Source organism: Lepidochelys kempii, chromosome 2 (assembly GCF_965140285.1).
Source record: "Lepidochelys kempii isolate rLepKem1 chromosome 2, rLepKem1.hap1, whole genome shotgun sequence".
NCBI classification, from domain to species: domain Eukaryota; kingdom Metazoa; phylum Chordata; order Testudines; family Cheloniidae; genus Lepidochelys; species Lepidochelys kempii.
The window spans coordinates 175845784-175866094 of NC_136381.1; the positions used below are offsets into that span (position 1 = coordinate 175845784).

Sequence of the window (20311 nt, forward strand, 5' to 3'; positions counted from 1 at the left end):
TTTGGGTTGGGTCTTAAATATGTGCTTCTTCAGTGAAAATGATACACCAATGTAATGCATACATATTTTCTTTCCAATGATTTTAAATTTACAGCGTGAGACCCTGATTCAGCAAAGCTCTTAAGCATATGCTTAACTTTAAGCATGTGGGTACTCCCAAGGTGCTTAAATGCATTGCTGGGTTGAGGCCCTAATTCCTATTTGTGAATATCATGAACTCTACACATGGTTTGACAGTATTAGGAAATCTTTGCAAAAATGAAGACCAGAAATGGATAAATAGCGATACTTCAGATCAGTATAGAGTATGTAGCATGTAGATTTGAAAGCTTACATGACATGTATCCATGCTTATATCTGACCCAAGCCAGTACTGTTAATCCTTTGTAAGATCTAAATTCAGCTCAGAAAATTTTAAGAGGGGAGAAAAGAGATGTGGGGTTTTTTGTTTTTGTTTTTTTTGGTTTTTTTTTTTAAATTCTTGAGCATTTTTGGCACTACAGATTGGCACAATGTTTATTTTCTGATCTACTTCCGTGAGAAATTGACTAAGTACTAACAGACACACTCTGTTGACATACACCCTGGAACCCCATTGCAGTCAATGGGATTGCAGGAGGTGTAAATCGGCGCAGAGTTTGGCCGTGAGTACTATGGAAATTTTAACCTTTAACTTTTAAACTTGAATCCCTTTGGTTCAACAGTAAATCAGTCAGTTATTAGACAAATATTGGCACTTGTTCAGCTATTTTGGCAGTGAGGGCGTTGGAAAGAGCCATGTGTTATTAGCTGGACAAAACTGTCCTAGAAAGAAATACTCCTTAAATATAGTAGTAAGTTTCAGATAATCTGTTCAGGCAGCCATTTTTCTTTTTAAATAATGAGCATGCAAGATAATTGTGTCCCTGGGATTTTAGAAAACATTACAAAACATTAGAAAACAAACAAAAATAAAAAGCAAAACAAAGCAACAAAAACAATAATAAAAAAGTAAGGGGGGAGGGGAAAGGACTGGCAGGCCTGTACTAACTCTACAGATTAGTTAGTTTTGTTCACCCTTATTTATTTTCATTAATTGTATGTGTGCTGCATAGTTCAGTGCTGAGAACTAGTTTTGTCAGAGCTGTGGAGACAAAAGAAATTAAGTAATTAAGAAATTATATACAGCATTCTTAACTGAAGTAATAGTCCAATAACATATACATGTGGCTGAAAAATTTCAGATTAAAAGGTTGAGCTACTTCTGAGAATATGATTAGGAGAAAATAAGTAATTTTGCTTGTATTAAAATAATTCTTTCAACCATTTTGTTGAGAAACTCCATGCTTTGGAGCAGGCATTTGAAATTTGTCAGGGGGTGGGGCGTTGCCCTGGTGTCAGGAATGTGCCTTTTGCCATCCCTCTGAACTTTCGTCCACATTTAGCCAAGTTATTTATAAGCCTCTGAAAAATCACAGTTCACACATGCTCAGAAGAGGCTTGATATAGTATGACAGCCATATTCTCTGTATTGGACATGCTCTCCTTACAACTCCTATGTGCCAACTAGGCTGTGCATGTGCCATCCCCATAAAATAACTGAGCCCTGGTCTACAGTACAAACTTATGTGAGTAAAACTGTTTCTCCAGGGTGCAGAAAATCCACACCCCTGAGTGACGCATTTATATCGACCAAACTCCAGATGTAGACAGCTCTGGGAGAGCTTCTCCTGTCAACACAGCTACCGCCTCTCGGAGAGGTGGAGTACCTACAGTGATAGGAGTGTCACACTGTCTGGAGTGGTTCACAAGTGTGAGTGCCTGTCTCAGGGCAGACTGTCAGAAAACAAGGGCAGACACCCCAGACTGATGGTATATTCTGTTATAACAAGTGTGAACTCTTGGATCACTATACCAGTCTTACCATGGAGTCACAGGCAGTCCGCTTAGCCTCTCCAGCCTGTCTTGTCACCCAGACAAACTGAACTTAGTGATGATGGTCACATAAACCAAAAATCACACCCCATCAGGTTTCTCCCAGTCCCAAATGGCCACTTACTCCCAGATCAGTTGGTACGCTGGATCTTACACCAAAGACATTGCTGGCAGCCAATTCTATAGTAAACTAACTATAGGTTTATTAGCTAAGAAAAAAGAGTTATTGGGAGGTTAAAGCAGGTAAAATATAATAACAGGTGAGTCCAAGTTTGTAAGTCCAAAATGATAGCAGAGATGTAGTAATCTGCCAGTTTCCCAAAAGCCTTTTCCAGGGCTACCCAGAATAATTCTGGAGGTCTCCGTCTACTCATTCAGTTATTCTGCCCTGTTAGAATCCAAACAGTCTAGAAAGATCCTTTGAATCAGTACTGATAGCGTCTTTTCACAGACAACCATCTGACAAGTATCTGAACCCACACAATGGTCGGTTGCTTTGAATTTAGCACTCCTCTTCATTTGCATTTGATGAGTTATTTAGTTACAGGGATATACACAATGTAAATGCCTGCCATTACATTATAATAGGAATAGATAAGTGAAAACAGTACAAGTAACATTCCATTAGTTTTCATGAAGTTCTAACACCTGACTACGCTCTTACATTAACACACACTTTGATCTATTTAATTATAGGGCATGCTTAATGTAATAGTAAACAGGATATAGATAGGCAAAAGCAATGCAGTTAACATCTCCTTTGATCTCCATTAAAGCACAAGTGAATTGGCCTGAATATATACTAATACATTTAACTCCTTTGATATTCACACACAAGTGAATTGGCCTATGTCTCTGACCTGAGCTGGTCTGTCAGTATTCTAGGGAGAAGCTCTCCTGTCGGCATAGGTAGTGTCTTCGCTAAGTACTACAGCACTGTAAGTGTAGATGAGCCCTGAGTATTCTCCATCCTAGAGCTTCAGGGGCTAAGCAGAAGTTTCCTTTCAAGTGCTTCTCTCCGGTGCTGTGAGCCACTATGGTGCCTAGCACTGAAACCAAAAGCAGGCAGAACAGGCACAGAGGACCAGGGAGAATAAGAATAGAGGGAGACTGATACAGGAGCTGGTGGTGTGGAGAGGGACAGAAGTTGGAGAGAGTGGATATGAACAGAAAGGGACAAAGTTAGGAGCTGGGGATGGAGAGGAGCAGAGAAGGACAGACAGGCAGTTGGGGACAGGGAAAGAAGGGTTTGTAACCAGTAAATTACACTCCCCTCCAAAGCCTGGAATAGAATCCAGTCTCAACATTTCTCTGCTGTCAGCAAAATAGTTATGAAATCCACTGGCAAAGTATGTGTCTCCTCTTTCTCTAGTGGCTGATCCAATTGGATAACTGCCTACTAGTACCATTACACCATTAGCTCAAGCAATAGAGAGGTATCTGCTCTGGATTGAATATCCCAGCCCTGCCAATGTCCTATGCTGGGGTCAATCTGGTTCCATATGATAGAATTTCTGGTTTTTCAATTTGCTTCTTTAAAAACGTAGGGTATCACATACAAGAAGAGTACGCTAGAAGAAAGTTACGGTGGTAAAGTCAAGCAATCAAACATTAGGAAATGCTAGACTTAAGATGTTGCTCCATCTCCCTCGTGCTCCACCCTTCCTGCTGCCCCTCTACCCATATATGCATATGCATTAAGATGCAATTAATTACAGGATCATATACTGTTTTTTCCACAGGACCCCTGCCTCATTCAGTACACAGGATGGACAGTGCTTACTGAATGGCTATCTATTTCATGTTTATTTTTATCCTCATCATTCAGTGTGTGGCACAGAAGCTCTCCTGTAGCTCTAGTAACAGGCACGTGGGGGATAAGTTGTGACTTAAAGACTAAGATTCAGCTCCTAACAGCCTTGGTGTGTTATCTAACAATTGTCTGTTACATCATAAAGGTTTTCCTATCAATTTAACATTTACATTTTAGGTTCTAAGTGTCATGCAAATTGTACAGAAGACCACTGTTGGGGTGCCGGCATAGAGAACTGCCAGACATGTAAGTCCACAGATTAATTTAAAATATCCTTGACTGTATGCCCTTAGGTATTTGTTTGTTTATTATTCACTGAATACTGTCCCTGTCACATCCTGATGTGATGACAAGTGTTTTACAGAGAACACTGTGCTCCCCTCCACTGCCCTGAGGACCCATAAGCACACTGTGGACCTGGGTGCTTGCTCCCCTAGCAATCAGTCAGGTCTCTGAGTGATAGTTAATGATGATCCTTGCGGTGGTAACTTGCACTGTGTTTTTGCATATGAACGCCCCCCCCCCCTCTTCTTGTATAGCAAACAAAAGCCATTGCAGCTCCTCACTGAGTGGACACATTTGTGGAGAGAAAGGAGGCCTGGTGAACAGCACAGAAACCCCAGAATAATTTGGAATGGACCAAGATTTCTCCATGAATGCTCAGCCTTTGTGTGACACTTTCAGTTTTAGAAGCTGTAATGTGAATTTTCTCCACATCTTTTGTTTCAAGTAGAATGACTGTGTATTAACATACAAACTCTTACAGAATTTTTTAGGCTGAGAATGGGAATAACTCACCACTACTGGTGGTGGGGTTTTTTTGTTTTTGTTTTTTTTAAATCCCCTTTGTAGAATTCCTTCCAACCTGAATACCAGATATATGCTGCAGGCATATAAAGCAAGTCCTGACCACTCAGAAAATGAAGTGATGGCCTTTAAAGGGTGCAGGGCCCAGGGGATTCACAGCACAGGAGAGGTGTCCTAATTATTTATAGAGCACTTTGGAATCCTTAGGCGCTCCAGTCACTCATAGGCTGAACACGCTTTACCCTGTAATTTTGCATTTTGGATGCTTACCCTGGGCATCAAGAGAACAAGAAACACAAGATGTTTAGAGACACTTAAAGGTCTTGTGAGGATTTTACTTTTCAGTATATAATGACTGATGGGGAATGTACTTTGAATACTTTTTGTTTCTTTTGATAGTTTATTATTTCACTGCTTTATAATGTGTAGTCTGCATGCAGGGAAATGCTATGGGTTCTTGTTCTTTTCTCGTACCAGCTTTACACTAGCATAATTCCACTGAGTTCAGTACTTCTGATTTAAAAGTGACGACAGAATCCAGCCCTACAAATGTATTTAAATCTGAGCATCTTGCTCACAATTCAGGTATCAGGCCAGATCTACGTAGCTTCAAGAGCAGGTTGAAAAAAATCACTCCAATATTCCTCTCTTTCTCCCCCACCCTCTATTTTTCATCAGTTTCAAAACTTTTCAGCCATAGTCAGTCCTTCACAGCTGCTCATAAAACACCCTATACTGGATATTGTGGGACTAATTCTGCAGTTACTCTATACACATTGATGTAAATAGTGGTTCTACGTGCAAAGTACTTGCAGGATCGTGTCCACTGTTAACATGGTGTCCAGAGGCAATACTAAGCTTTAGGCTTAAGAAATTGAGATCCTAATCCTGCAAACATTTATGTATGGGCATAAAGTTAAGCATGTACACATGTGTTTCCAGGATGGGGTTTAGTTAGCAATTAACACTCATTTTGTTAAGCTGTTTATGAATCTGGCCTATCAGAAATTCATCCCATAGGTGGGACATCTTTATGTTATATTTCTTTCCATCCTTGAACATATGTGGAATGTACTGCACAAAATATAAACATTTGCTATGCTATACTTCCAGTGGGACGTTTTTGTCAATTGTTCTCAGAATGATGAGCCGTTTTACACCCCTGCTGATGCTTACGAAAATGATATGAAAACTCTGTTGTAAAACAATGTGTCTTTTATCTCACTGTTCTGGTTGTGTGGAGGAGTTGCTGCTAGACCAATTATGTGTATTTTGGAGATAATGTTTCCTTGAAAATGTAGTATTTGGTTACAAATATGAGATCACAAAATAATAAAGCTTAGGTGCAAAAGTTTAACAGAAAGAAAAAGTAAATAATAATAAAACAAAAAAATAGAAGAAGAAAGAAACAAGCCTATACTGGTTGATTACCCTGTAGCAGAGTACCATTCTCGGATGATTTAAATGTTAACTGTGATTGAACTGCAGTGTGACTATTTCTGAGTTACAAGAATTTTTAAAATATTTTAACTTCTCTGTGCCCATTAGGGAACTTCATGGCTGACACCATGCTGTACACCAGTCGTTCTCCACAGGGGTCCAAGGCCTCCTCAGGGGGCACGAGCAGGTTTCAGGGGGGCCGCCAAGCAGGGCCAGCATTAGACTCACTGGGGCCCATGGCAGAAAGCCAAAGCCCTGCCACCTGGGGCTGAAGCCTGGACCCTGAGCCCCGCCACCCAAGGCCGAAGCTGAAGCCTGAGCAATGTAGCTCTGCGGAGGCCCCTGCAGCATGAGGCCCCAGGCGATTGCCCTGCTTGCTATCCCCTAACTCCAGCCCTGGCTTTTACATGCAGAATACCAGTTGTCATGACACAGGTGGGCTGTGGCGTTTTTAAAGCATGTTGGGATGGGCCTCAGAAAGAAAAAAATTGAGAACCCCTGCTGTACACCGTAACCACCACTCAGTGGGTTAGGAATCAAATCCTCCTGCTTAAAAAGCACCTCCCTGTTGAATCTAAGGAAAATCAATTAGCCATGAAGGATACATAGTTGAGTGGTTCTGGTTCTGTCCTGCCCAGTTCTGGTTCTCTCCTGGTTCTGTCCTGCCCAGGGCAGTGGTGCAAACCCACATTAGTCAATGATTGATATATTTTTTTCCCCATTATTCTAGTCAGGATGATTTTGATACTAAAAAATTGTTGCAGGTGATTTACTTTGGTATTAGAAACAGCTTCTTGTCCAAAATTTTCCTCTCGCTTATATTGGCTCAAACCCGGTGAGAGTTGCATAACAACAGAGAGGAAAACTTAGTCCAAGTATTGAAGTTTAAAAAAATAGTGTAGAAGGCATATGAAATAATTTGCGGGAGAAGGGTTCCTCTGCCAACGTCAGGAATGTGTTTAGTATACTTAACACAGAGGTTGGCAAAATACGGCTCGCAGGCTGGATTCAGCCTGTCTAACATTTCTGTCTGGCCCCCTCACGCTCTCCGAGTCCAGGCCACTAAAAGTCCCATGGCACAGCAGGTCTCAGACAAGCTGCCTGCCTACCATGGCCCCACACTGCTCCTGGAAGTGGCTAGCTGCTGCTGGCAAATCTCTGTGCTCCACTTGCTGCCCCCAGCCCAAGCACCATCCTCACGGAAACCGGCCAATGGGAGCTGCGGGGGCAGTGCTTGTGGGCGCAGGCAGTGCACAGAGACCTGCTGTCCCCCTCCCCACCAAGGGGCACACAGAGATGTGCCAGCAGCAGCCAGCCGCAGCTGCTTCCGGGAGCGGTGTGGGACCACAGCATGCAGGCAGCCTGCCTGAGCCCTGCTGCATCACTGGCCAGGAGTCGCCTGTGGTAAGCGCCTTCCCCTGGTCAGAACCCAAACTGCTGCACCCAAACTCCCTCCCAGAGTCCACACTCCTCACCCTGTCCTGCACCCCAACATTGTGGACCAGCCAAGAGCTCCCTCCTGCACCCACACTCCCTCCCAGATCCCACATCCCTCCATTAATATAGTAGAAACGTGTGGCCCATGACGACTTACCAAAATTCATGGGGTGCCCCCCCTGTGAAAATTATTGCCCACCCCTGACTTAACAGGAACCTTAATGACACACAGAGTATGTACTTTAACCTGTTAATATAAAGCTGGTCTTCCCAGCAAGCTGATATCTCAAAGGTTGCACCAACTGATATTTTTTATCTCAGTAAAACTATTAGATACAAAGGTCAAATTCTGCTGTCTTATGCCATTGTAAATTGGGAGTGACTCCACTGATGCCAGTGAAGTTATTCCTGATTTAGCAAGGTGCTGAGCAATGGCCCCTTTCCCACAAAGCATGTAAGCCTATCCTTAACTGTGCTTTTCTGGATCAGGGCCAGAATGCTCAGTGCCTTGCAGAATTGATGCCTTACTGCAGCGTGATTGAGATTTGAATTTGGCTCTAATATGCTGGTGAGGAAAAGCTCAAACTCCCTTCTGGCCTCTCCATCCCACAAATTTCACTTGATGATGAGAGTGGAAACCGGTGTCTCATGACAGGCTTTACCCAGATGTTCTTTATCTGGAGTTTTCTCCTTACTTGTCAATCTTGGTTTAGCAAATATGCATTTTAATTTTTTTTTCCCTTTCTTTCAGTAACAAAAGTCATCTGTGCCCAGCAATGTTCAGGCCGATGCAGAGGAAGGGTGCCCAGTGACTGTTGTCATAACCAGTGTGCTGCTGGGTGTACAGGGCCTCGTGAGAGTGACTGCCTGGTAATACTACAGCAACATGGTTAAAGTTCAGCAGCAGCAGCCAAGCTTTGGGCTGAATGCACTGTAACTTTTTTATCTTAGGAGCCTTGAAAGTGACGCTGAGCACCAGCTGTCTTATTAAAATATGTATGGGACAGATTCTCCACCCATGTAAATCAGTATAGCCAGTCTATACCAGCTGGTGATCTGGCCCATGTATTTCTTATACTTAGCAACAGCTTAGAATTTTAAAACAAAGAATTTTAAAATGAAACTTACTTTTCATCATTTTTAATACCCTTTGTGCATTTCATTTAGTTTAGACCATGAGAATAGATTATGCAATTTCCTTTTTCTGTCTTTCATTTACTAGAACAACTCTGCTAGGGTTCACAGGACTCAAGGGGATGGAATCCAGAAAAACCTGTTTACATTAGTTGTTTGGTTGGTTTTTTTTTAAACTGTTGCAGTGTTTCCGTTGATCTGTTTTGTGAACCTGTCCCCCTTTTAAAACAAGGGATTCCATTTAGTTTGGGCTTAACTCTAAATTAAGTGGAATTCAAGCAACTTCTATGGAAACGGTCCAGTTTATCTTTGTTTCTTCGGATATATTTGTGTGTCCATTAAAGATGTAAACAAATCACATTAATTATGTTCTTATTGATTCATGGAAGGAAACATTAGTTCTCTCTCCTCAGAAATCCTAGGGAAGAACCAAGGGAGGAAGAAAGATTGTCAACTTGAATGTAGAGTTAGCCTTGTAGAAATGACTTGCACTTCATAAATGCCCATTAAATTGCTCATCACCTGTAGCCAAGCCTAATGGCATTACTTTAATATTTAACTGTCCAGGTCAGTAATTGACTGCAGGGACTTATTTCATTAATGTTATTAAAAAGTTGCCAATAAAGAAAACAGCCATTTATCTTGATCTGGTTTCTGATTTCTTAGCTTTGTTCTTACTATCCAATACATGCAGGCAGAGCCCTGTTTCTAGGTGGAACTCATGGGCACGCCATAAAAGTAGAAGGGTCTACCTCTCAGGGGTCTGGTCTAGTGTTGGAGCCTGGGTTCATAAGGACTTGGTAATGTAGAAGTTATTTGCATGAGTCCGTTAAGATTAAGAACCCTCATACGCTATTTTTGTAAATGTCAGACACAATTGCCCTTCGCCCTTGGACTCTCTCACCTCAATGGCACAAGAGTCCAATCCTGGAAAGTGCTCCGTGCCTCAGTTAGTGCTAAGAACCTGGTAGATCTGGCAGTCGCAGCCTTATAAAACAGGAATTATACGTTTATTGTATCTTCCCTTTTGCTATAAAAATAGACTGTAGTTTACTTTGTCACATTCTTCAATGGCAGGCATGCCGCAAGTTTCGGGATGAAGCAACGTGCAAGGATACTTGTCCACCATTAGTGCTGTACAACCCGACCACCTATCAGATGGATGTCAATCCAGATGGAAAATATAGCTTTGGAGCCACTTGCGTGAAAGAATGTCCACGTAAGCTCACTTAAGCTTGCAATCTGGTCAGACCAGGGAAGATAGAGGGTGAAGGACGCGGTGGGCAGAGGTTGATATTGGTTCTCTCCCACCCAATTCAGGCCCCCTCAACTTAGTGGCCCCCTTTTAGACCAAGGAATTTCCTCACTCTCCTCAGCTGCTTTTGCTATGGAAACCAGCAGCAGAATATCAGAAATGAGATGTAGCTGATACAAAAATTTTAAGCCATTTGTATTTTATCAGTTATTTTTATTGGTTTTTCAGGGCTGTTTTTGTTTTAATTTTGAAGATTTTAGCTTAGTCTTTACTGGTGAATGCCAAAAAGAAACACTTTATAAAATCCATCAAACTCTCTCATAAGACCTGATCACGTTCCCACTGAAGTCAGTGGCAAAACTCCCAATGACTTCAATGGCACGGGGGCAAGCCCATAAATAAAGTGGGGCTGGTTCTTAGTGGGGCTTACAGAAATCTGTTTTTAACACCTAGGGTATCACATCACAAAGCATACGAGTTCTTCTTCGCTCCTGTATTCATTGCCATGTGTGTTGTGTTTTGTTTTTTCTCTCTATTCTCTGTCCATGGTCTTTTAAAAACATTTATTTAAAGGTAGAGAAGGACCCAAGTCACAGAATTAGGACCTGTATCTGAAGGTCACCATAGCCTATTATAAAGATGGTGTTATATTATAAAGACTGAGGATGGGGTTGGGAATCAGGAGGTGTTGAGCTCTATTCCTGATTATGCTACTGATTCGCTAGTTGGCTTTAAGAAAGGCCAACTTACTGTCTCAAATAATAATATGATGATGATAATAATAGTCATCCACCCCACTCCTCCGGGATAATTTGTTAATGTCTGTAATTTGGTTGGTTAGTGCTTTGAGCGTAGCAACTTCTAAGTACGCTAATGTGTGTTTTAATTCACCCCTTCTCTATTACAAAATGCTGAAATACCTTTTAACTTTTGATCAATTAAATGCCTGTTTACAGCATAAATACAAATCCCAAAGCATCTCTCCTTTGTTTCATTGCCCATATTGCATTTCCCTTCCTGTCTTTGCAGATAACTACGTGGTGACAGACCATGGCTCCTGTGTTCGCTCGTGTAATGTCGATACCTATGAAGTGGAAGAAAACGGTGTTCGGAAATGTAAAAAATGTGACGGGGTGTGTAGCAAAGGTACGGAAAGTGCGGCAAGATATTAATATTTTTAGTGTGAGGAGAATTTACTTGACGACAAAGCATCCAACCAAATGGGACCCTGATCCTAATTAGAGCCTCAGGGTGCTACTGCAATATAAATATCTAATAATATGGAGGCCTAAGCAAGTAGTTTAGCAGCTTCAACCTGCTCCTCAGCTCCTGGTCCCCTTTGCTCCCGCAGAGGCAGCCGTAAGAGCCCCCGGGGTGGGGAGACCCGGCTCTGTCGCTGTCAGACCCTTCCGGGAACAGGGACCGCAGGGTCGTCCTCCCGGCACACAGTCCCTAATACCCCTCTCCCTACATCCTGAGCTACACCCTCCCTGCACCCCGAGCTACCCCCCTGCCTGCACTCAGCTCCTAGCCACCCCTGTCCCCGCACCCCAAGCTACCCATCTGCCTGCACACAGCCCCAACTACCTCTCTCCCTGCACCCTGAGCTACCCCCTGTCCGCACACAGCCCCTAGCCACCCCCTCCTGCACCCACAGCCACCCCCTGTGTGTACACAGCCCCAGCTATCCCCCTCCCTGCACCCTAAGCTGTTTTCAAACTTTATGAGCTAAGCCCTAACTTTGAGTTATAAATTTGGTTGCATCTCCCTTCCCCAAACCAGACAGGCTAGGTGGCCAGCTGAGGTGAGTCGGAGTGGAGGTTGTGATACCTCCCTGGACCCTGCCATGCAGAGCTGGTTTGAGCCCCACTGACCCCTGCTCCCCCGAAATAGAAGTCAAACTATGCCTATGCCCAAGGCCCCTTCCCTGAGGCTCTCCACCCCCGCTGGGCCCTGGAGTTTTTAGAGCATGTTGAGAGGTGCCTCAGAGACAAAAAGGTGGAGAACCCCTGTCCTAAGGCAACGCTTTGTTGGCAAGCTGCTACTGGTAAAATTCTGACCATGCCTTCATATTTAAATAAATCTCACTGTAATAAAATCAGGAAAAATTTGAGGTCTGAGACAGCAGTGTCACGAAGCAATCCTACCAAGCTCATACTTGTATGGGTCTCATCCTAGGAGTGACGTCATGTACAGCGTCCAACTTGGCTGGTAATAGCCGGAAGGCCACCATCTTTTGTTTACGGTCCAGCACGCTCAGTCGTATAGTGCCTTCGCTCTTGTTTTTCTTAAGTGTTAGTGGGTTCGTTCTTCTTTTGATCTGTACATACGTACAATTGTGTATTTTAGTGCGCACGCCGCTTTCTGCTTCATGCGCTATCCATGTTTCACATGATTGAGTTTGCAGTGATTGTCTTGTGGACCTGGGTTGAGTGGATCTTGAGGAGGATAAATTTGTGTTGGCTTCCCTCCGTCAGTTTCAGGAACCTTCACAGTAAATATCAGCGTGCAGACAAAAGGATAAATAGAGGGTTTTGAGAGGAAGGAAGGAAGATATACATATATATCAAAATATTCTGAGTACTTGGTGAGCAAGTTATTTCAAACTATATGCATATGATTTATAGGCTATTAAAGCCTATAATATTCATTATATTTGTTTGAATATAGACTAGCTTTTCTCACTTTCTCAATGCCTGTCTAGAGATTACCAGTCTTTTTTCTGGTAAATTCTTTTTCTCTTTCTCACATATAGCAGTGTGGCCGAGGTGTTTACTCAAGATTAATTAATGGTCCTGGGAGAGACAGAGGATAGAGAAGCTAACACAAAGAGAGATGTCTGCCTAGTAAATGTTTCAAGAAAAGCTATCTGCCCTAAGCAGTCTGTGCATAGGAAGTGACAAACTCCGTAGCTTATCATTTGAGAACATCATCAATGAGTTTGCTCTCCAAAAATCACGAAAGAAAATGTTTTAAATTTCAGTGTTAAAATTAATGTGATGTGCAAACAGACATACTGCAGGTTATACTGCTTCGATTAAGTAAGCTGGTCTGTGTAAGTGTAACTGCTTTTATGTTGCTGTAGATATAAAGTTTTCATATCTACTAATTAAGAAATCATAGACAAAATATATTAATTTGAAACTATTTTGTAATGCAAACGGGCATAATGCAAGATGTGATTCAGTTAGATTATTCTATTTTTACAGCTTCGCCTTTGTATATATGCAAATATAAAGCTTTCATGTTTATATATTCAATGTCCTTTCTGTGAAAATAATAATAAAAAAAAATTATTATATGGGGCCTCTTACACTTGACATAGCTTAGGGCCTCCAGAATGTCAGAATCTGGCCCTGGGAGTAACACAAAAACAGGTGTGTTTGGAGAAGTGTGCGTGCACCTTTATGGGCTTACACTAGATCCTGGGCTGAACAAACTTGCAGGGCTGGATTCTGACGTTCTGGAAGCCCTAAGCTATGTCAAGTGTAAGAGGCCCCATACAATAATTTTTTATTATTATTATTTTCACAGAAAGGACATTGAATATATAAACAAAGATGAGACCTATCTTGGGAGCAGATTATCCCACATCTGCCTATTGCAAGGTTCTTGTACCTTCTTCTGAAGCATCTGGCACTTGCCTCCGTCAGAGAGAGGATGGTAGACTAGATGAACTGTGGGTCTGATCCAGTATGGCAGTGTCTATTGCCTAAACCTCTTGCACTTGAGTAGAACTTGGAGCCCTACTCATATCCTAGTGTTGCAAGGAGCATGTCCAGCAACTGCAACATCATATTTATCATTATAAATGTCTGTTCACCACCACCACCATCACTCCTTAGTTCAGACTGCTTTGTGGTTTGTGCAGCGTTTATTAGGATGACGTCCAGATCTTCTATGTGCTTTTAAGGCAATATTAGTAATTCACATCACAGCCTTGACTTTCCCTCTGCTGAAGATATGCATGTGTGCTTGCATCTCTTCTCACCTTGACTATTAAGAGTCCAAGCTCTATAGCCTCCACAAATCCTAGTTGTCGAGGCCCATCATGTACAGAATGTCGCTGCCTGCCCTCTCCTACCAAACAGCACATCTACATTCTCCCCATCTTTACACAACCCTATTGGTTCCCCATCCAGTTCCCGCTCCTCTTAGTACACTTGCTACTATCTATCTCGTAGATCTTATGTGTCTCTCTCCTCCCAGCTCATCTTCTCTGTCTCTTCCCCAATCCTGCCACTTGGTGCAAAAGGCTTTTACATCTGCAGCTACTGCCGTGTATCTCTCCCCTTCATTCACTCTGTGGACCTGATTCTCCTCTCTCACCAGTGTAAATGAGGAGAAACTCCATTAAAACCACAGGAAATATCCTGATGGGAAAGTAGTATAAGTGAGATGAGAATCTGGCCTTCTGACCCGTTTTAAAAAAACTCACCTGAAAACAAACAATCACCCTTTCTTATAACTGTTAATTTCTCTCCCCTCTGGTTTTGGCCTTAATACTGATTTATTTATTTATTTTATTTTTTGAATTATTAAACCTACAAGACCAGAGCAGTGTAAAGGGGCCTTGTTGTGTAAGTTCCATAATGCCTGTGTACTCCTGTTTTCTCAAATTATTACCAGGTCTTGCCAGCTTTCACACCTTGGGTATTTCTGTAATTAATTTTATAGCTACAGATCTAGAGATAAAACTGCTACAATAGACTCTATCCAGAATAATGTTACATTGATATTTATTTCCTTAAATGCATTAATTCCTAAAATACCTAAGAAACCTGCAGCTTTTGTGCTTTCATTTTAACAGTCTGCAATGGGATTGGAATAGGTGAACTGAAAGGGATTCTCTCCATAAATGCTACAAACATTGACTCTTTCAAAAATTGTACCAAGATCAACGGGGATGTCAGCATTCTGCCAGTAGCATTTCTAGGGTAAGTCATCAGCTGATTCGTATGTGGTTGAGGAGAAGGGGTCACAGTTGGTCTTTTACCAGAAGCAGCCATTAAAGTTAATGTGTTCTTTTTCAAATTGCATGATCTGTTTTGATTTTTAGTGATCTCTTCACCAAAACACAACCACTGGACCCAAAGAAACTGGATATCTTCAAAACCGTAAAAGAAATATCAGGTAGCGATATGTTTGGCTTAAAATTTTGTCTGATCTTGTAGTCCCAGAAAACACAAACAAAGATGGGAAAAGGAATAAAAACAGTTTTTGTTAAGAAAGACACAACAAACTAAATCATCTGAGTTAGTGCCACTATAAATCCAGAGTAACACCTTTCACCTGCAGTCAGTGGAGTCACTCTGGATTTACACCCATGTAACTCAGATCAGAATCTGGTGTAAGGTGTATGGTTTTACCAACCCATTCCTTCTGCTGAATTGTCAGACATATTAAAGAGCAAAACCAGAACACTTTCAGATACCCAAGAAGTATGATGAAGCAGATGCACAGGAAATGGCGCTCACTGCTAACCCACCCTGAAATAATGGCTGTATTTCTATTGGTGGAAAACTTTTCAAAGGTTCTTTGGGAAATTGTACTCCATTGCTTCCATCGCACCAATGAGAGTCACGAATCTGAATGCCTTTTCCTTGGATCCATGCATGCACTGAGTCGCCTGGGCCTGATTTTGATCTCACACCAACAAAAACAGAGTACTTCTGGTGAAGTCAAAGGACTTCACACCATTGTAAAAGCAGTGTAAAATCTGAATTAGACCCATGGTCTCCCCTTTTTTCTCTCATTTTAAACATGTCCAGTTACTTTAGTGTAATTGTCACTACATTTAGAAAACTTATATATAATACTGTTCCCCAAATTCTTTCCCCATTGAATGTCCAAGCAGGAAAATCGATGTCTTTAGCAGTTAAACTCTGCTGTGCTTTTCCCCACTCATTTTTTTTCCCATTTCCTAAATGCTTCCACTACTAGAAAGCTCCAGTGATGTCCTCATGTTTCAGTGAAATCCAGGGACACTTACTGCAGCATTTCCTGATGAGAGACCACAGGAGTTTCTGCTCTTAAGTGCTGCAGGATGTACAGCTCAATAACACACTAGACTTGTACAATGTTAAGCCCTCTTGGTGACCTGAAAGTAAACTGTTTACAAAGCAGCATTAAAAATATCTGCAGACTCCCTAAAATGTAATTCTTTCATTTTGCAAGTCCCATAAAGATGTGAAGAAGATAAAAGTGCCTTCCCCAGCTCAACAGGAATTCACAATAAAAATCCTATTTTCAAGCTGCTGAGGTTTTGGGGGTTTTGTTTTTTTTCCTGTTTCAGGATTTTTGTTGATTCAAGCCTGGCCTGAAAATGCCACAGATCTCTATGCTTTTGAAAATCTGGAGATTATACGAGGCAGAACAAAGCAACAGTAAGTAACCCATGTGCCAGAATGAGGGGGTGAGAAACTGTGTTTACAGCCAGGTTTCTCTAAATAATAAAAGGTTTTGCAAAACTTGGGCCAAATTCTCTGATGGTATAAATTTGTGTAGTCCTATTGAAGTCAATGGAACTGCACCATTTTATATCCGTTTTATACCAGTTTGGTCCTATGTGTCCAAGTGACTGTCAAGACATTGTCCCTATTTATATCTGAAAGGAAAGATGGATTTGGGATTAGAGTGCCGGAATGGACCCTGGGAGATATGGCTTCAATTATTGGTTCTGAGGCAGTCTTCCTCTGTGATCTTGCTCAAGTCACAAAATCTCTCTGGCTAAGATTTTTAAAGATATCTGGGTGTTGCTCTGCTCAACATTGCAACACCTACCTGACTTAGGAGCCTAAGTCACTTTTTGAAAACTAGATTTAGGCTCCTGTCAGTAAGGCCTGTAACACTGAGCAGAGCAATGCCTAAATACTCCAAAAATCTGGGCCTTTGGGCTTCAGTTCCATAGCTGTAAAATGGTGATAAGAGCTTGTCTATACGCTGGGGCAATACACTCTACAGGACTGTGATGTCAAAAGCTCACTAATGAACTGCACATTAATTGGTCTGGGTAGACCCTGCTGATACAGGCTAAAGGTTTCCTAGTACGCTTTAACATAGTACTATCTGAAACAGTAGTGCGCATCAGCAGGGTCTATATGGACCAATTAATGCTCAACACGTTAGTGGGCTTTAGAAATCACAGCCCCAGAGAGCACATTGCCCCACCATGTAGACAATCCCAATATTTCATTGCTTCCACTCCTTGTCCATCTTTTATGTAGATTGTTAGCTCTTTGGTACAGTGATTTTTCTCTTATTCAATGCATGTACAGTGCCTAACACAATAGGGCCCTGATCTCAATTGGTACCTTTAGGCACAACTGTGATATAACTAATGAATTACAGCAGTGCCCAAAAGTCCTAATATGAATCAAAGCCCCATTGTACTTGGTGCTAAACTAACATGCTGAGTAGTATGGCAGACTCAAGTGAAAAATAATAACTTTAGCTTTACCTCTATATCGTATTAGTGCATACACGATGCAGTGTGTCAGAGGACTTAACTTTCAGTCCCTACAGAAAATCAGATGTGAATATAGTACCTTAACAATAGATATGTCATAAAAACATCTGTAATGTCACACAAATTAAGTTTGGTGGACCAAGCAGTATATTTCCTTGTAAAACATTCAGTGTACAGTAACCCAGATGGGCCTTTGAAATTCAAAAAGAAAATGTACTCAGTAATCCGTTTCCATCTGTTCTTTTTGCCCCACACCATTTTAGTGGTCAGTATTCTCTTGCCATTGTTAACCTAAAGATACACTCTCTGGGATTGCGCTCCCTCAAGGAAATAAGTGATGGTGATGTCGCCATTATGAAAAACCAGAACCTCTGCTATGCTGAGACAATGAACTGGAATAAACTCTTTGTGACAGAAACTCAGAAAACAAAAATCGTATCCAACAGAAATAAAGATGAATGCAGTAAGTTAATACCGTCCGTTTGTCCCTCTTGGAATGCCATTGCGGGGTGCAGAAAAAGAGATTGTGACCAGTAATTTAAGCAAACCTTTCTTCCTCCTTGTATATTACCACAAACAAAAATCTTTATTAAGCTGCAATTGATGATGTTCAACCCTCCTTTTCTATCAACACAATTACTAAAATTCCAGGCATCAGTTAAACTGATAGTCACATCCCCCTCAACCTCAATTCACATGTCTTGCCAACCAAACACAACAATAACCAAGCACTCCTCTGCTCCATAGCCAGCTCCCATCAATGCCAACATATAACCAAGTACAACTCCCAGTCCCTCACAATCCTCCTCAAACACTCAGTCTTAACTCCACCCTCAGATTGAGATAAGTGACCTGCGTGTAGTGGCAAAGCTCATAATGAATCATCATAAAATCCCAGGGTTGGAAAGGACCTCAGGAGGTCATCTAGTCCAACCCCCTGCTCAAAGCAGGACCAATCCCCAATTTTTGCCCCAGATTCCAAATGGCCCCCTCAAGGATTGAACTCACAACCATGGGTTTAGCAGACCAATGCTCAAACCACTGAGCTATCCCTCCCCCAGTAATGTGGTGTTTCTCAAGGAGAAAGTGGGAGGTAAGAGTTGAGGTGGTGCATTTGAATGTGATTCTGAGGAAGTGGATGTCTTCATTGTGTTTGGTTATATAGTGAAACTGAAAGAGAGTTTGTTGTGGAAGGCAGGGGGGAAATCCTGGCTCCACTGAAGTGAATGAGAGCTTTGCCACTGACTCTAATGGGACCAGGATTTCACCTGAGGTGATTGAGAATGCATATGGGTATGATGCTGTGAATATAGTAAGGCATGTGTGTTGCAGCTGATGTGAATGTCTGCTTCAATGGTGACCTCCTGGAGTGTTGGTTGCAATTTCTGTCCACTTGCATGGCAGAGGCAAGGAAGGTCAGACCCAAAATTTAACTTGTTGCCTGTCAAAGGCTGTGGATGATGCTGTACTAACGTCAACCTGGGGGGAGGGAGGGGGTTTACCCTTGAGACTGTAGACTAAATTGCTTCCTTAGGCTGTCCCAACTCAGCACCCTCAAAGCCTCACTGAGATTCATGAGCCCAAAATTTTGAAGCATTAGCCATGCAGAACCTAGTTTTGGTCCAAACTACCCTTCCCACTCACACATAGGCAGAGGCTCAATTTATACATGCCAAATGGGGAGCAATATAAAAAGATAAAACTCTGGAGTCAGGTGTTCTCCTCTGAACACATTCACTTGCACTGTAGGTGTGTGTGTGTGTTTGCATTTGCATGATGATGTGCTCTAGCAGCTGGCCTACACAGAGGATAAAGGATTAACAATGACTGACAGCTAGGCAAGATCTGCTTTGCTATGGCGCAGCTAGTAGAGGCTTCCGGTTTTGGAGCTGAAGGACAAGGGTGAAAGTTCCAACTCCATTCAGACGTTTGACCCATTCAGTCAGGGCCCAATTTGAGCTTCCCATTGATTTCCGTGGACGACGTATCAGGCCCTTATTGTGTCTGTCTGCAGCATATTGATTTGTTTTATGTTAATGTCCATATTAGGAGTAGATTTCTTTACAACAGAATAATCTGTATCTGATTAATAAATCGCTACAGAGGAGCATGTGTTTTTATATGGCAAAACTAAAAGTCCCATTTAATTTCAAGCTTTGGAAACTAGAGAAAAGCATGTATGTTTCTCCTCCTGCTCTGTAATGCTGTCAGGATCCTTCAGATCTACTCTGGGTTAATTTGGAAAAACTGGCTCTCAAAAATGAGTCATTTTTGGTGCTCTAATTACTCTCTCTGAAATTCCCGGCTATTGTTTGTCTTTGTCTCTGTTTCTCTCAGCCGCTGAGGAACACGTTTGTGACCCCTTGTGCTCAGAAGTAGGCTGCTGGGGTCCAGGGCCATTCCATTGCTTTTCCTGTCATCATTTCAGTCGCCAAAGGGAATGTGTGAAAAAATGCAATGTTATGCAAGGGTAAGAAGGGTTTTTTTTGGGGGGGGGGGCTGGAGCTGGGGGAGGATTAGCATAGGAAGAAAAATATTAACATTACTAGGGGAAAATAAAAACCAGGAATTCTAATTGTAACAAAAATTTATACTTTTGCAAAAATGTTGGTTTGTGTGGTACCTAAATACAGAAAAGGGGGAAGAAATACCCTTCTCTGTCTAGGAATACTTAGCAGTCTGTTCCTCCAACATCAGTTGGGGGGTGTACATGGATAACTCCCCTAAGACCTACTGGGAGAAGACTGAAATTTCAAAGGGGCTTAAGGGAACTAAGCACCCAACTACCATTGAAAATCAAGCGGCCTACCTCCCTTGGGCTCTTTTGAAAATCTCAGCCTTTAAGCATATTAGGTGAAATCTTCACCCTATTGTAACCAACGGGATTTTGATACTGACTTCACTGGGACCAGGATTTCACCCATTGATTAGCCTAATTTACTTCAATGGGGCAACTCAATGGGGTTAAATTTATGCACATGCTGCAGTTATTTTGCTGGCTTGTGGCCTAAACATCTTAAGGTCAAACTCTGCCCTCAGATTC

General features: G+C 42.0%; 1 protein-coding gene across 2 annotated transcripts in view; it reads left to right on the forward strand.

The window, feature by feature from the left end:
• The window catches only part of EGFR (epidermal growth factor receptor), a 222599-nt gene that overhangs the window by 156621 nt on the left and 45667 nt on the right, over nucleotides 1-20311 (forward strand). For both annotated transcript variants that reach the window (XM_073332807.2, XM_078851692.1), the window contains exons 5-13: nucleotides 3905-3973; nucleotides 8163-8281; nucleotides 9623-9764; nucleotides 10830-10946; nucleotides 14611-14737; nucleotides 14860-14933; nucleotides 16096-16186; nucleotides 17532-17731; nucleotides 19606-19738. In XM_073332807.2, the coding sequence (XP_073188908.1) occupies nucleotides 3905-3973; nucleotides 8163-8281; nucleotides 9623-9764; nucleotides 10830-10946; nucleotides 14611-14737; nucleotides 14860-14933; nucleotides 16096-16186; nucleotides 17532-17731; nucleotides 19606-19738 (1072 nt within the window). The remainder of the gene's footprint in view (nucleotides 1-3904; nucleotides 3974-8162; nucleotides 8282-9622; nucleotides 9765-10829; nucleotides 10947-14610; nucleotides 14738-14859; nucleotides 14934-16095; nucleotides 16187-17531; nucleotides 17732-19605; nucleotides 19739-20311) is intronic.